Source organism: Malaclemys terrapin, chromosome 11 (genome assembly GCF_027887155.1).
Source record: "Malaclemys terrapin pileata isolate rMalTer1 chromosome 11, rMalTer1.hap1, whole genome shotgun sequence".
NCBI lineage: Eukaryota > Metazoa > Chordata > Testudines > Emydidae > Malaclemys > Malaclemys terrapin.
In genome coordinates, this window is record NC_071515.1 from 17,695,471 (window position 1) to 17,712,008 (window position 16,538).

At 46.1% G+C, this 16,538-nt stretch overlaps 1 protein-coding gene across 1 annotated transcript in view; it reads left to right on the forward strand.

The window, feature by feature from the left end:
* Window positions 1-16,538, forward strand: part of PLEKHM3 (pleckstrin homology domain containing M3) — a 126,705-nt gene that overhangs the window by 41,492 nt on the left and 68,675 nt on the right. Inside the window, exon 4 of the mRNA XM_054044613.1 lies at window positions 10,206-10,351. Within this exon, the coding sequence (XP_053900588.1) occupies window positions 10,206-10,351 (146 nt within the window). The remainder of the gene's footprint in view (window positions 1-10,205; window positions 10,352-16,538) is intronic.

The window sequence follows — 16,538 nt, forward strand, 5'->3', positions numbered from 1 at the left end:
GATTTTTAAATGATAGTGACTTTATTTGGTTTGAAAGAAAGCTGGGGGAAGGGGCAGGGTGGGTTCCTTACAGAAAATCAGTCAGTAAAGGGGGAGGGTTTTCATGAAGGAGAAACAAACAGATATTTCACACGGTAGCCTGGCCAGCCATGAAACTGGTTTTCAAAGCTTCTCTGATGCACAGCGCTTCATGGTGTGATCTTCTAATCGCCCTGGTGTCTGGCTGCGCGTAATCAGCAGCCAGGCGATTTGCCTCAGCCTCCCACCCCGCCATAAAGGTTTCCCCCTTACTTTCACAGAGATTGTGGAGCACACAGCAAGCAGAAATAACAATGGGGAGATTTCTTTGGCTGAGGTCAGAGCGAGTCAATAATGAACGCCAGCGACCTTTTAAACGGCCAAATGCACATTCTACCACCATTCTGCACTTGCTTAGCCTGTAGTTAAACAGCTCCTGACTCCTGTCCAGGCTGCCTGTGTATGGCTTCATAAGCCATGGCATTAAGGGGTAGGCTGGGTCCCCAAGAATAACTATGGGCATTTCAACATCCCCAACGGTTATTTTCTGGTCCGGAAAGTAAGTCCCTTGCTGCAGCCCTTTAAACAGAGTAGTGTTCCTGAAGACGCGAGCGTCATGAACCCTTCCCGCCCAGCCCGCGTTGATGTTGGTGAAACGTCCCTTGTGATCCACAAGTGCTTGCAGCACCATTGAAAAGTACCCCTTGCGGTTTATGTACTCGGTGGCTTGGTGCTCCGGTGCCAAGATAGGGATATGGGTTCCGTCTATTGCCCCACCACAGTTAGGGAATCCCATTGCAGCAAAACCATCCACTATAGCCTGCACATTTCCCAGAGTCACTAACTTTCGTAGCAGCACCTGAGTGATTGCTTTGGCTACTTGCATCACAGCAGCCCCCACCGTAGATTTGCCCACTCCAAATTGATTCCCGACTGACCGGTAGCTGTCTGGCGTTGCAAGCTTCCACAGGGCTATCGCCACGCGCTTCTCAACTGTGAGGGCTGCTCTCATCTTGGTATTCTGGCATTTCAGGGCAGGGGAAAGCAAGTCACAAAGTTCCATGAAAGTGCCCTTACGCATGCGAAAGTTCCGCAGCCACTGGGAATCGTCCCAGACCTGCAACACTATGCGGTCCCACCAGTCTGTGCTTGTTTCCCTTGCCCAGAATCGGCGTTCCATGGATAGAATCTGCCCCATTAACAACATGATCTCCAAAGCACTGGGGCCTGTGGTTTCACTGAATTCTGTGTCCGTGTCCGTGTCCATGTCCTCATCATGCTTGTCGCTGCGCTGCCGCCGCCGCTGCCTCCTCGCCTCGTTTTTCTGGTCCTGGCTGAGCATAAACTCCACAAGAACGCGCGAGGTGTTTGCAATATTCATGAGTGCTGTCTTGACCTCAGCGGGCTCCATGCTTGCCGTGGTATGGAGTCTGCAGTGTTCACCCACCCAGGAAAAAAGGCGCGAAAATGGTTGTCTGCCGTCCGTTGCTTTCATGCAGGGAGGGAGGGAGGGGGGGAGTGAGGCTGTACCCAGAACCACCTGCGACGATGTTTTTTGTCCCATCAGGCACTGGGATCTTAACCCACAATCCCAATGGGCGCAGGAGACTGCGGGAACTATGGGATAGCTATGGAATTGCTACCCACAGTGCAACGGTGCAGAAATCGACGCTAGCCCCGGTACTTGGACGCACACCACCGAATTACTGTGCTAGTGTGGCCGCACTCATTTCGACTTTATACAACCTGTTTCTCAAATCCGAATTATCTAAATTCGGATTAATCCCGTAGTGTAGACATACCCTAAATGAGTCAACTTCTGATTCCACGTCATGGATGTGACAAGATCACAGAGTCTCGTTCTTCTGACACTGAGCAGGACACTTGATGAAAAGAAGGAAAACAGTGTTCTGTGTAAAGATAGACTGCCCCTTTCTGCTTCGCTACAGAGCTCTTCCAGCCCCTGCGTGCTAGAGGCTTAAAAAAATAGTACACTTGTCTGTCTAGATCACTCTAGGCCTGTCATTATCATAGTGGGACCCCTGCAACGAGCGTGTGCTGCGGACCTGCGGGATCGGTTGACGCTACGCACGTCTCATGCAGCGCCTCATGGTCTCAGACGCCATCCGATGGTCCAGGGACATCTACATCGAACACATCACCGGCCCCTGACAGTACCAGGAGGCGTGTGCCAGAGTGACATCGTTCTCCCACTACGAGAAAGAGACCAAGTGACCTTCTCCGTTGGATCATATGAACTGGAACCATAAACTCCCTGAACATTAAATCTCACCAAATGAGGGTCAATCCATCCTCATCATCATATCCACTCATTATTATCCACACCCGAACATAGCCACTTTATGAACTTCATATCTCAACGTCTGTACTTGGACCCATCAACCTTTTACCCCCAATCGGGGATATTGCAGATTATGTATTCCTCATGCCACTTTATCTTAAACCAAACTTTGCACCCTCGATAATCTGTATGTTATTCCCTGATAACCAGAAACTTCTATGCTCAAACTCTGTTCACTATTTTTTTTAACATCATCTTAATAAAATTGTTAAATCTGAGCACCTTACCACACCCCTGTGAGGTAGGGAAGTCGTTCGGTCCCCACTGCAAATGAGGAATTGAGACACGGAGAGATTAAGAACGCGGAGTACTTGTGGCACCTTACTTAGATACTAGCAAATTTATTTAAGCATAAGCTTTCGTGGGTTAAAACCCACTTCATCGGATGAGTTTCAAAGCCACCTAAAGGATTTAAAAAGCAACAGAGGGTCCTGTGGCACCTTTAAGACTAACAGAAGTATTGGGAGCATAAGCTTTTGTGGGTAAGAACCTCACTTCTTCAGATGCACTTCTTCACTTGCATCTGAAGAAATGAGGTTCTTACCCACGAAAGCTTATGCTCCCAATACTTCTGTTAGTCTTAAAGGTGCCACAGGACTCTCTGTTGCTTTTTACAGATTCAGACTAACACGGCTACCCCTCTGATACTAAAGGATTTAGATTCCCAGTTCCCATTACTGGACATCCAAATTCCCTGGGCAGATTGGAAAATCTCCACCTAAGCCCCAGGTCTCACAGGAAGTCTGTGGCAGAGTCAGGAACTGAACCTAGGTCACCTGTATCCTAGCCCAGCCCCTTAACCACGAGCCCCTCTTTCCTAGCACGCCATTACCCTGGCCCTAGGAAAGATGTGCATTATGAATTCTTGTGTCATCCAGTTTGTTTGGGCTTTTTTCTCCCGCAGAGTTAGAACTTGAAAACAAACCTCTTGACACTGGTGCGGCGAATCTGCCGGCAGAGACCTTATTAAGCCCAGAACGGTTCACCGCTCTACACAGCACTCTGTTGCTGCTATTTCTGCTGCCCCTCTTTCTCCTCCCTCGCCTTCCTATTCAGGACTAGCCCAATGTTCTCTGACATTTTTGAGGTGAAAGCTTTTGGGTGGTGCTTGTTTTTCCCCCATTGCAAATACCATACCCACAGCTACATGTTTCCCAGACATATCTATTTTCCAATACCCAGTAGTCAGGGATGGTTCAGGTACGATAGTACGTTTCCCCCTCTTTTGCCTTCTCCTCTAGGGGTTCATACCTGTGCATCAAATCTAAAAATGAGCTTGCTAGGAAATCGAATGTATGATGCTAAGTCTCTTTTGTGGGGAGGGGGGACAGAGGTGCGAGAGGGCAGTCTATGTTTTCTGACCCCTCCCCTCACCAGGAAGACCCTTGTTCACTTAACACTGTCTCCTTAAAGAGGTCAATTGTCCCTCGTTCTCTCACTCAGCCTCGGAGGGGTTACCATTGGGAAAAGGCAGTGCCTTCTTTTCCATCGAACGTGATGGCAGGTTTTGTGTTCTAACCCTTAGATGCAGAGTCTGGATTTCAAAGGCATTAAACCCTGTGCTGCCCCTTCTCCCCTCCTCCTTTAAAAAAAACCCCAAATAGCATAATTGGTGTATGCCACAGAAATATATTTGTCGCTCTATATCGCTTTGAACTGTGTCACATCAAAGGAATCCACTGCTTTCATAACTTGATTTGAAAGAGTTGTAGAAATAACCATCATTATGAAACACAGCAAATAGCACGGTTCAAGGAGGGGAAAGGAAAGAGATTTTCATGGAGCAAAGCCTATAAGGTGGAGGAAAACGGAGGTACAGTGGCCGTGGCCAGATCCAGAAAGAAAGCAACGTGTGCAAATTTTACTTGGCTGTTCTGAATGCGCAGGTTGTAATGGACACTAATACCTGCAGCGTCGTGTGAAAGACACTGTAACCAAGTCAGAAATGTGTTTCCGAGGACCTGGAAAACAAATGCGAAACTAGCAGGACAAGAGGGCAAAACAAACAGTACAAGAACGGACGGCTGCTTTAGCAGAAATGGCTTTCCTTTGGAAGGATCCTTCATTATAAAATAGAGGGGGTGGCTGGCCAGGCACTCTCTGTGCGGGCTCCGGGATGCTGGAACTTGCTCCTACCTTTGGTCTGAAGTAGCCTGAATTTGGTGACCTTCCGGGCATGCTGCCCAAGACGTCTGTTTGAGAGAGTGTGAGGAGAGGGCTGAGGGTATCCTACCTAGATGAATGTGACAAGTTTCAGAGTAACAGCCGTGTTAGTCTGTATCCGCAAAAAGAAGAACAGGAGTACTTGTAGCACCTTAGAGACTAATGCTCTAATAAATTTGTTAGTCTCTAGATGAATGTGAAGTCTGTCACAGTTAGAATCTGTGTTCTAGCTCAATAAATTAGGACTTATTCCCATATCCCTTCCGTAGTCCAATAAGAATGGCCAATGTAAATAGCTATGCATTAAGATGAGAAACCCTGTGACTTACGTTGCCCCGTGAAAGGCAGAATGAACTGTACGGAGAGTCAGAAAGTAAAACCTTGAGGACGGGTGGGGGGTGGGTAGGTGTTTTTGCATGTGACTGGCTGGCTGAGCTCCTGCTGAATGGATCACTTTAATGCTGCTGAGATGCATTGTATTGTTAATGGTGTCTTAGGTGCCTACAGACTTGGAAGGACATTTTTTAGCTGTTGTTTACATAGAAATAAATAAGCAAATAGGTTGCCAGATGAGGAATGTAGATTTCAGCACATACAGGGAGTGTACCTGAGACCCTTATCTTTCATCCATGTACTGAGAATCCTCTCATTGTACATTACCATATGCAGCCTGGTATGGGAGCAGAGAGAACAACCACAGCCACCATGTGCTTCAGCAGAGAGGTAGGGAGTGATCTCTGACCCACAAGACTCTTGCTTTAAGTCCGCCCACCCAAGGCGTCTCTAGGAACTGGAGGACCAAGAACTCTGAGGTTAACTAAGCTCCATGTACCCACCTTTGCAATGAGTTGGGCTGATCTCTGGGATTTGGCACAGAGTCTTCTCTCCTATGGTTTGACATCACCAGCAGGGTCTTCTGCATAATTTAAGTCACATTCAAAACCTCTACGGTGTGGCTTGAAGGCCTGACCTTGCAAACATTTCCTCGGGTGAGTAAGCCTTATTCCATAAGCAGTCCCATTGATTTCAAACCATGAGCGAGAACTGCTCCTGTAAGTAAAGATTTGCAGAGTGCTTCAGTGACTTGCAATAGGACTGTCTTAAGGAACCTTTGTTCAGACTGGCGTTCGCGTCTAGCTCCAGCACGTTGCAAGACGATAGGCCTTAAAATGGTGACATCCTGCTTTGTAGTGAAATTATTTGAGATCATTTTTGGAACTCTCAGAGGTATGGTTTAATTTATTTCCTCCTTCCACCCAGTTAGTTGGTCTCAAGGTACTAATGCAAACTAACATCCTATGTGGAGAGATACAAAACACAGTTGCAGTAAGACTTGGGAAACTTTCCAGAATAGTGTTTTTGGCAAATACCGGATCATCTGTAATGTTTATAAAGCTTTTAGTGGCGCTCAGTTGGGAGTGGCCTGTATAATTCACTCGTGGCTTCACCACGCATGAATATATCAGCCAGTACGAACTCAAGAGAATAAAATCGCGCATGTTACTGTATTTCATCCAGTTTGTAAGAGAAGGCTACATGTAATAAATGCAGAAACTGTAACTAGTTAGTGCACAAACTCTGAATCTTCTGTGCTCACACTGAGATTTGAAATTCTGAGGCAGTTGATGGCAAAAGAAGATTTAGATCCTTCGCTGCTGCTTTTTTGTAAGGCTGGGGCACTGCAGTGTTTACTATACTGAGGTGTATTGCTAATCAAACATTATCGTACTTTATGAGCTGTTACCGTTCTGCTTGGGAAAGGTGCGTGTTCACTTTAATCAGACTTCTCCATCTTGCCCTTTGAGAGGAGGGGTGTCCTTCTGTGTTTTCTTTTCAGAGAGGCAAGACTTACCTCTGTTATGCTTTTAAAAACATCGGTACCATAGCAACAGGGAGTACATTCTACTGGCATCTTTCAGTGCTAATAGAATGGCATGTCAGACAAACAGAGTGTACTTTTTTTTTTAAAATCTCTTCAGCTGTTCTAACACTGCACCTTTATGTATTAACACACATATTTTTTTTAGTGGTATGGTTGATCTATAGAGTTCACCACCTAGGTGTGCTACCTAACTTTGCCACGTCTCGCTGTGTTTTTATGTATAATGTGGAAACTCTTGTAAACTGGTTAATATGGAAGCAGTTTATTAAACAAATAAGTCGGCAGTCCTGCTCCAGATAAATGTTTGTTGTGCATAGATGGGAATATGAACATATTGGACTATTTCTAGGGCTACAAAATTGCATAGTCACATCAGATTTACTTGTCTCTTAGACGAGGTAAATTTGCTACCACGGGCTGGTTGTAAGGGATGTGGTCAAAGTGTTTGTGCCCCAAATTTGTCCTTAGTTTAAATTTGTGTGTCATCCAGTCATGGTAAATGTTCTTCATTGTTTCATGTTTCAAATCAATTGTTCTGATACTGGAAAGGAAAGCAGTGTTGTGGGCATACAGAAAGCAGAATTGTCCAGTTTTGAGGGCACAGGAACGGGGAGACACCAAATGGGATTCCATTTCCAGCGCTGTCGCTAACTAGTTGTGTGATGTTGCTCAAGTTACTTACTATAAGGCCAGACTGTTAAAAGGTTCTGGTTATTCTGGGTGCCACCATTTTTGGAAGACAGCTTAATTCTGATTTTCAGAGGTGTTTGCCACCTGCAGCTCCCAGGGATTTCAAATACAAGCGTGGGAACTCAGCACCTTTGAAAATCAGTTCTCAGGTGTTTCCAGTTGGGCACCCAAAATCAGTAGACACTTTTTTTTTTAAAGTGGGCCTTGTGCCTCAGTTTACCCATCTGTAACATGGACATAATATCTACTTTTGTAACTCTCTTTGAGATGTCTGGATGGAAAATGTTCTATGAGAGTTGTTGTTAATAATTTATGACTTCTCATTTTATGTGCCATCCTGATCACAGCATGCCCGTGCGTCATGTTTTTAGTTTGGGACCAGAAATCAGTGCTATATCTTTTTTTTTAATTGTCTTTTTAAAATTGCGTTTTTTAATTTTCAGCTGAAAGAAGTATTTTTCTTTTATATTCATCTGTCACAAGTAAGTTATGCTTAGGGCCTGTTCTTAATAATAGCCTTTTTGTGAGGCTTGTTCTACCCTTAAAGTAGAGTGGATAAGCTGGTTATTTTAGTTCATGTTCAAGAATTGCCGACTTTTCTCATAGGACACTTTGGAAAGTGTTCGTTAGTGAAGTTCTGCTGATACGGGATGTGTCACGTTTTCAGGTTTTTGTTTTTCTCCCCTTGTAGCTCATGAGTAGGAGATATTTCTTGCTTAGGAGTTAATCTGCTCCTGTTGCTAATTGCTGATTTGAGGGGTTTGCAAACCTGTATACACAAATCTCTTTATTGAGTTCAATAGACTACTTGCATGAGTTGCGGTTTTCAACGTAAGTTCCTTAACATCCTCTGTGATCTCACAGACATCTCCACAGCAACTCATTATGATGTCACAGGGACTTGGTGATGGCAGTATGTGGCAGAAGCACACCCAGTCCTTTGGCAACAAAGATCCTGTTCCCATGCCCATGTTCTTAGTAATGAAAACAGCTATAGTAGGAGGATTTGCTGGGACAGCTATACCAGTATAGCTATGCTAGCAAAACTTTTCTAGTGTAGACACGGCCAAAGTAGCATCAAATACTGAGGTGGGGAGGAGAAGTTGTTTAATTTAGGTCTAGACTACACTGGAAAAGATTTGCCTTTGCCAGTCTAGCTGTACTGGCAAATCTTCCTAGTGTAGATGTAGCTTACCAGGGTAATTTATGCTTGTTTCCCGAATGAAATAAGTTATAATGGCAAAAGCGCTGCATCTATACTTGGGCTTTTGCTGGCACAGATGTAGTAAAAAATCACGGCCCAAACCAATGTTATTATATTGACAAAAGAGTCTAGTGTAGACCTGGCCGTGGATTATAGGACAGAGATTGTCTCTCACTGTGTGGGTACACAATGATCCGATCCTGATTGGGCACTCGATAATACAAATAAGTACTACCGTAATACAAGTGATTATTAATACACCTCTACTCCGATATAACGCGACCTGATATAACACGAATTTGGATATAACGTGGTAAAGCAGCACTCCAGGGGGGTGGGGCTGCGCGCTCTGGTGGATCAAAGCAAGTTCGATATAACGCGGTTTCACCTATAACGCGGTAAGGTTTTTTGGCTCCCGAGGACAGCGTTATATCGGGGTAGAGGTGTAATAAGCACAACAAAGGGAAAAGAAGAAATATATCCATGTATCCTTCCCAGTGTATATACGTTTACAACAACCCATGGCATCTAATTAATAAAATTAGTCCTCCATGTTGTTAATATGGTACTTATTGTTTGCCATTGTAGTGTGTGGTTTACGTGTGGTTTACTTGTACATGCCAATTCAGTGCCCCTTGTGTGACCATTGTATGCCAGTTCAGTGCCCATTGTTAGAAGATGGCTAGCTTGCACTCATCCAGTCAGCAACAGATAAAGGATTTTGCACTGGGTGGGAGGGTCTAGTACGCAAATAAATGATGTTATGCAAGTTGGTGGTATGCATCTGTATGAAAGACATGGTATTAAGGCTTTGCTCAAGCAGTATTCTCTAGGTCATTGGTTCTCAAACTGGAGGTTGGGACCCCTCAGGGGGTTGTGAGATTATTACATGGGGGGGTCGCGAGCTGTCAACCTCCACCCCAAACCCTATTTTGCCTCCAGCATTTATAATGGCATTAAATATATAAAAAAGTGTTTTTAATTTATAAGGGGCGGTCTCACTCAGAGTCTTGCTATGTGAAAGGGGTCACCAAGACAAAAGTTGAGAGCCACTGCTCTAGATCATGGCTGTCTTGCAGAACTGTCCCTTTTTCAAATGAAAAATATTGCTGAAAATTACAATGTTGACTCTCTTTCAAAAGTAAACAACAAAAGTCAAACATCTGATTTGAGGGGATGACAAGAGTGAATCCCTTTGAAGGAAAATGTGTTTGTTCATTTGTCAGGACTAAAACCAAATGAGAGTGATGCTGATATTGTCCAAACAGAGTAAAGTCTGGGGCGGAGCTAGCAACCCTTGTTCCTCTCTTTCCTTATTTGGCTACCAAGACTGGAGTTTGAGATTCACCCTTAAGCCCTGAAACATCTCACAATCTGACAGCCACCCAAAACAGCACGTCCTAACCAATTTCAGATGTTTACGGTAGCGGCAGTTCTTATGGTAGACACTCAAAATCCTGAACCCAGGATTTGGGCCATAAAAAACAAAAGAGACAGTGATTTTCCAGGTGCGTTGTTTTTGTGTGTATGTCAGGTCAAAACTCTGAGGGGACCTCAGTATTTGAGTGACCAGCTTTGAGACAGGTAGGAATGGACTGCTGAGTACCCACGGTTCCCGTTGACGTTGTTTGGAGTTGTAGGTGCTGCTCAGCACCTCTGAAAATCAGGTGTAGGTCTCTCAAGTTGGGTGCCCAAAATTAGTAGACATTTTTGAAATTTGGAGCAGAATCCTGAATTCTGGTATTTGCAAGGGATATGAAACAGTTCATCTTCTAAAACTGCTCTCATCTGGGAAGTGGTTAATAGTTACTCCCTTATCGCACCCAAGGAAACATCACTAGCAAAGGATACAAAATTAATATTATTTTCTTCTTTCCTTTTCCCAGGTTGTCAGCGCTCTATAGGCTTGTCCAATGGAAAAGCCAAGGTGTGCAGTTACAGCGGATGGTATTACTGCAGCACCTGCCATGTGGACGACAACTTTCTAATCCCCGCGCGACTGGTTCATAACTGGGACACTTCAAAATACAAGGTAATCTTCACGTGTGTTGGTTTGAGAAGAAATACATCGCCATGTAATAGAAACACAAATGATGCTGAAGGTTAAAATCTAATTTTATAATCGACTAATATTATCCAGTCGATCACATTCCTGACCTGGCTGAGAGGGGTCGTGCCCGGTGGTTGGAGCGGGAATCAGAGTCGGAAGTCGGAGTTGAAGGTCAGAGCCGGGTTACCTGGGTTGAGGAAAGGCAGGAACAGGGCTGGGTCCCAGTCAGGAACAAGGCAGGAGCAGGACTGGAACGAAGAGGAACCAGGCTAGGAACAAGCCGATGTAGGAGCCATAACAGCTGTGGGCAAATGTTTTAAGCAGCCGCCGAACTGCTGCTAGGCGTAAGCAGGGCCGGCTCTGGCTTTTTTGCTGCCCCAGGCAAAAAAGCCTCCCGCCGCCCGCCCCTTCCCCGGCGGGGAGCGCGGCAGGGGAGGGCGCCAAGCCCGGCTGCGGCCCCGCTCTCCCCGACCAGCCGGAGCGCCGGGAGGAGGGCGGAGAGCCCGGCCGCGGCCCCGCTCTCCCCGACCGGCTAGAGCGCCGGGAGGAGGGCGCCGAGCCCGGCCACGGCTCTGCTCTCCCCGACCGGCCGGAGCGCTGGGAGGAGGGCGCTGAGCCCGGCTGCGGCCCCGCTCTCCCCGACCAGCCGGAGCACCGGGAGGATGGCGGAGAGCCCGGCCAGGGCCCCGCTCTCCCCGACCGGCCGGAGCGCTGGGAGAAGGGCAGAGAGCCCGGCCGCAGCTCCACTCTCTCTGGGTGAGCGCTGCCCCCCTCCAGGTGTCGCCGCAAGCACATTCTTGGAGGGCTGGTGCCTGGAGCTGGCCCTGGGCGTAAGAACTGGTCTGCTGACTCTTCCCACCTAGAGGCGCCAACTTCCTGAGTTCTCGGAGGGTGCTCAACCTCCCCACTCCACCCCAGACCCCGTCCCAACTCCACCCCTTCCCCCAAGATCCCATCCCTGCCCCAGCTGTTCCCGCCCGCGCCCCACCTCTTCCTACCCCTGCCCTGCCCCACCTCTTCCTGCCCCCGCACTCCCCTCCAGCCCAGCGCCTCCTGAATATCGCTGAACAGCTGATTGCTGCGGGCAGGAGGCGCTGGGAGGGAGAGGGAGAAGCTGAGTGGCGGGGCTGCCGGTAGGTGCTGAGCACCCACTATTTTATTTCCCGTGGGTGCTCCCGCCCTGGAGCACTCACGGAGTCGGCGCCTATGTCACCCATCAGGCCCTGTAGCCAATCATTTAGCTGACTACAGGCCAGCTGTCCTCGTTAGATTGCCTAGAGACCAGCTCTGTTGCAGGCCCAGATTCCTGATAGTTCATCTGTCCCCTACTCACATGTCTCGCCTACTCAGTCTGTTACCCCCCCACAGCACGTCTTCAGATCTGCAGAAACCACCTCCATCTCTTCCCTCACGGTGCCACACTTCTCCTCCTGGCTGCCCCCCCTTACGACTGCTGAAGTCCTTCAAGAAGCAGGGGTTCTTCTCTACCTGCTCTTGTGGTCCTAATCTTCAGAGTCCTCATAGAGTCATAGGACTGGAAGAGACCTTGAGAGGTCATCTAGTCCTGTGCCCTGCACTCATGGCAGGACTAAGTATTATCTTGACCATCCTGACAGGTGTTTGTCTAACCTACTTTTAAAAATCTCCAATGATGGATATTCCACAACCTCCCTAGGCTCATGGACTGGGCCTTGGCTACCTCAGACATTGCCTCTTTCACCGCAGCTCCAAGAGCTGTGGTTCTCAGGAGCTCTACAGTTGATGGATCCCAAGAGGAGAGCTTGGTGATCAGGGCTTTTTTTTGGTGGCAGGCACTAGTCCTACGGAATTCCATCCTATGGGAAATCGGATCTCTCTAGCTTCAGAACATCGTGGACTTCATCTCTGAGCACAAGTCTTCTTATAAAAGCAGAAGGATGGCACCTCAGCACTTCCCTGGACATAAGCAACAGAAGTAATATGAAGAGAGAGGTTTGCACATTCAGTCATAATGTGAGGGTGAGGTGGATAAGTACAGTTCTTTAGATGGATTTTACCTTTCTTTTTTTTTACACTAAGATGCTATGAGTGTACGGATAGATATGCAAATATGGATGAATGGATAGCCTGGCAGATATATACTAGTGGCTATTTTATACATCTTAGCATGTTTCCCAAAGGGCACCAGAGAAATGGCGCACAGAACATGCATTTCTGTTGGATGTTTTCATAGGGTTAACGGTGTTGTTTTGGCATTGCAGGGGGAGTGTGCTGAAACAATAACAGACTTATGAGGAAGGAAGATTGTACTAAAGCTTCAAACATAACAGACACTGTTAGGAGAGGCTGTTTGATGTTTAACGTCCGTGAATATTATTATTATTATGGGTTATTTGAAAAGGAAATAAAAGAACTGGTAAATGCTCTGTTAGGGGAAAAAGCAGGCTCTCTTGAAGAAGAAAATTTGTCAAAAGACAGAGATTATTAAAGGAAACCAGAGCCTGCCATTAGGAAAATGATAATCTGATGCCAAATAATATCAGATTTTTCAGGAGTTAATAAAGTTCTTGCATAGAGAGATTAAGGATCTCTTTTTTTCCCCCAGGAGGCCAGATATTGAATATTAAACATTACATTATTTTCCTTTGGATGCCCTTCCCAAAGACCACTCATTTGGCTGGACAGAGATGGGATGAGAGCCTCTAATGTGGATCAAGTGGATGGTAAAGCAGGCAGTCTAGTGAAAACATGTGTCAATGAGACCATAAAGAAGAGAAACTGGATTTTTAATTTAGAATTCAAAACTTGTACCATTTTAAACAGTCTGGCTACAGGAGAAAAGGAACTGCCAGTGTTCAAAGAGTTGGGGCATAAAGGCAGAATAAAGTTTTTAGGCTTCAATTTAAAAGCAAGTTAATTCTGATTATAACAATGAGAAATTCTCAATTTTCACTTTGCCAAAGCACAATACAGTTGTGAATATTCCCTTGGCTGGGAGCAGTGTCAAGTTCTCTGTAAGTACATATATCTCCGGAGTAACTGAGTCTCTCAGGAGTGTTAATTTGTCCTCACAGCACCCCAGCAAGGTAGGGGAGTATCATCATCCTCAATGTACAGATGGGGAACTGAGGCACTGGGAGATCAAGTGACTTGCCCAAGGTAACGTAGGAAGTCTGTGGCAGAGCTGGGAATTGAATCTAGGTCCCCTGAGTCCCAGGCCAGTCCCTTAACCACAAGACCATCCTTTGTCTCCTAGCCCATTATGTAACTGATCAGGTCCCAGGGAATCTGTTAGTTTTGCTCTTTATACTGGATTTTGCAATTTTATGCCTTGTTTCTATCTTCATTGTATCCTTTATTGGAACTAAGCAAATCCTCTTCTGTTGTAGCGCACACTGGCCTGAGATGACCCTTAGTCTTTCATTTATCTCCATTTTCTCTTTCTCTCATACTTCAGATGTAGAGTGTGATGCTGTGTCACTACTGTACAATCCATTTAGATACTTCAGATGCAAAAAAAAAAAAGTGTCTTAGTTTTGCCTGCAGTACTTAATAGCAATAATGTAGCTGCATGACTCTTTATTAGTGTATTGATTCTATGTCCTGGTCTGGCAGAGACAGAAACACCATCCCACGCTCCTGAGGTGTTCTTAGTATTAATGATTTCTGTTTCTCTTGGACTCGCTTTCAAAGCAGGATATCCTCATCCACTACTATTGTAGCTACCTTGATGTTGAGTGTCCCACAAGTACCTACACAGATAGGTCTCTTGAACAGCACTCCCAAAATGGAACCACGCTCCAAAGCCTCACCAAAGAGGCAACACTGTCCATCAATTCAACGCAGCAATGCACTATAGGGGAGCTACTCCAACAGGAGCCCCCCTTTCAACCTGATCCATAATATACCGATGGGGGCTGATAGGAACAGGGCTTTGTCAAAGTGGACCGTGCTGAGCACAGTCCTGTGAAATATCAGAGAGAACATGAGTGTGGCTTCCACCTATTGAATGCTTCTGTATTTCACACTATCTAGAAAATGTGTCAATCACTCAACCTGTGAACAGAGTAACCGTGGATGAAGAACATGAAATAATTTCTCCCCGCCATCTCGTCCTCCTTTGCAAGGTGCATTGGCACCTATTATATCTGCCACTAGCAAAGCTGAGGAAGCAAGCCCCAGTGTATGATCTATAGCTTGGGCCTTGTTTGGTAACGCTGATACAATTAGGTATATGTTTTCAGCTGTTCCCTGGAATTCACTGCACTTGAACAGCATGTATAATATTAACTCTTGGTCTTCACAGTTGGAGAAGATCCCATCTGTCTGCTTCTGACAAGATGAGACTTGGAAAAAATCAGATTTGAAAGTAAGCCGGTACAGTCTGGTACAGGCAGTGGGGAGCTTCCCCAGGCCAGCAATTTAAAAGGGCCCTGGGCTCCGGGCAGTGGCCAAAGCCTCAGACCCTTTAAATCACTGCCCACACTCCGCTGCTGGAGCCTTGGGGTAGCAGCCGGGAGCCCTGGGGCTCCAGTGGCGATTTAAAGGGGCCGGAGCTCTCGGCAGTGGCCAGAGCCCTTGGCCCTTTAAATCACTGTCAGAGCCCCGCTGCCAGAGCCCAAGGGTATTGGAGGCGATTTAAAGGTTCTGGGGCTCCTGGCCGCCGCTATGGTGGCATTTTAAAGGACCCAGGGCTCCCAGCCGCCGCCGCAGCTACCGCTACCATGGGGCCTGGTGCTCTCAGCCACCGCTACTGCAGCCGGATTTAAACGCCCCGCCCCTTCCGGTTGAGGCCCCGCCCCCTGCTCAGGACCCTGGCCCTGTGTACCGGTAAGTCCCGTAAGTTACTTTCACCCCTGGAGAAATCCACAGAGTTGAGCTTTACCGTGTGCTGGATCTTGAGAATTACACTAGATTTGCATACAAAAGCATTTGGCTACTAAGGGAAAGAACCCCTTGATTAACAGAAACCCTTTCAAAGGACTTTCCCATTCGCCATGCTTCTGCAGGCTTCCTTACACAGCAACTTACACAGCAATTTCTTAACCAAAATCGTAGTTCACACAGTTTCTCCCAGCTCCCACTTTTGCTATGGTTCTCAGTCCTTTTCATAGTAGAGTTTTTCATGTTCTTGAGGGAGATTATCTTTTAGATATCGCTTCCTCCTATCCTTATGCAATCTCTTCTCTCTGGCAACTTTTACTTGGTTACATGCAAAAGGTAATAAATAAGTATTGCTGTTTGCTTCCAGTAGCACCCAAAAGCGTGCTAGGAGCTGCACAAACACAAGAAGAGAGACGGCCCTTCTTCCAAAGAGTTTACAATGAGTCTGACTTTTTGTGTTTAGGTTCTGAAGCACAAGATGGCAGCCTCCAGAAAAAAGTACTGATCCTTGTTTTCCCCCCATTCCTCTTCTTTTGACATTTTAGGCTAAAGAGCGCTCTTCAATCTTAATACTTGTATTTGAATGAAATTTTCTGGTGTTTCTAATAAAATTATATGCGTGTGTATTTGTGTATTATAGGCAGAGCTGGTAGCGCCACCTATTATTAAGCTTGCCCCTGTTTTCAGTTGCTTATAACTTTGCCAAACATGAACCATTTGGGCTGAAATTTGACTTGCCAGTTTTCCTATCTCAGGCTGAGGTTTTGGCGGAAATTTTCCAAAAAAAATCCAGCCATTTCTGAAAATGATTCTATAGGGGAAAAAATACATTGTTTTGCCTGTGTTTAAAAAAAACCCTAGTGACTTTTTCTTTGAACAGCGCTAGCACGCCTATATTTTGGAACGGGGATGTAAAATTTGTGGGAGGGGGTGACGTTTGTGTCAGGGACGTGTCTTTTGTCATCCCCATGAAAATCCACCCAATTTTGGCCAAGTTATAAGTTACCTGTCCATTCTGTGCACTCCCTGAGGCAGGGGTCCTGGGGAAAAAAACGTGATCTTGTAATTAAAGACTGTGTACCATAAAGTATGCACACACGGGGACTGAATGAAGGTTGCACAGGCAAGCTTGATTCTGGCATTTCCTAACTTTTGAGTGCTTGACTTTGCGACCTTTAATAATCTTTTAACGTGTGTGTGTGTGTGTGTGTGTGTGTGTGTGTGTGTGTGTGTGTGTGTGTGTGTGTCCATCCATGGGTGCACTGCTGATGAATGTGCCCCATGGAAAAAATATAATATCACTTCC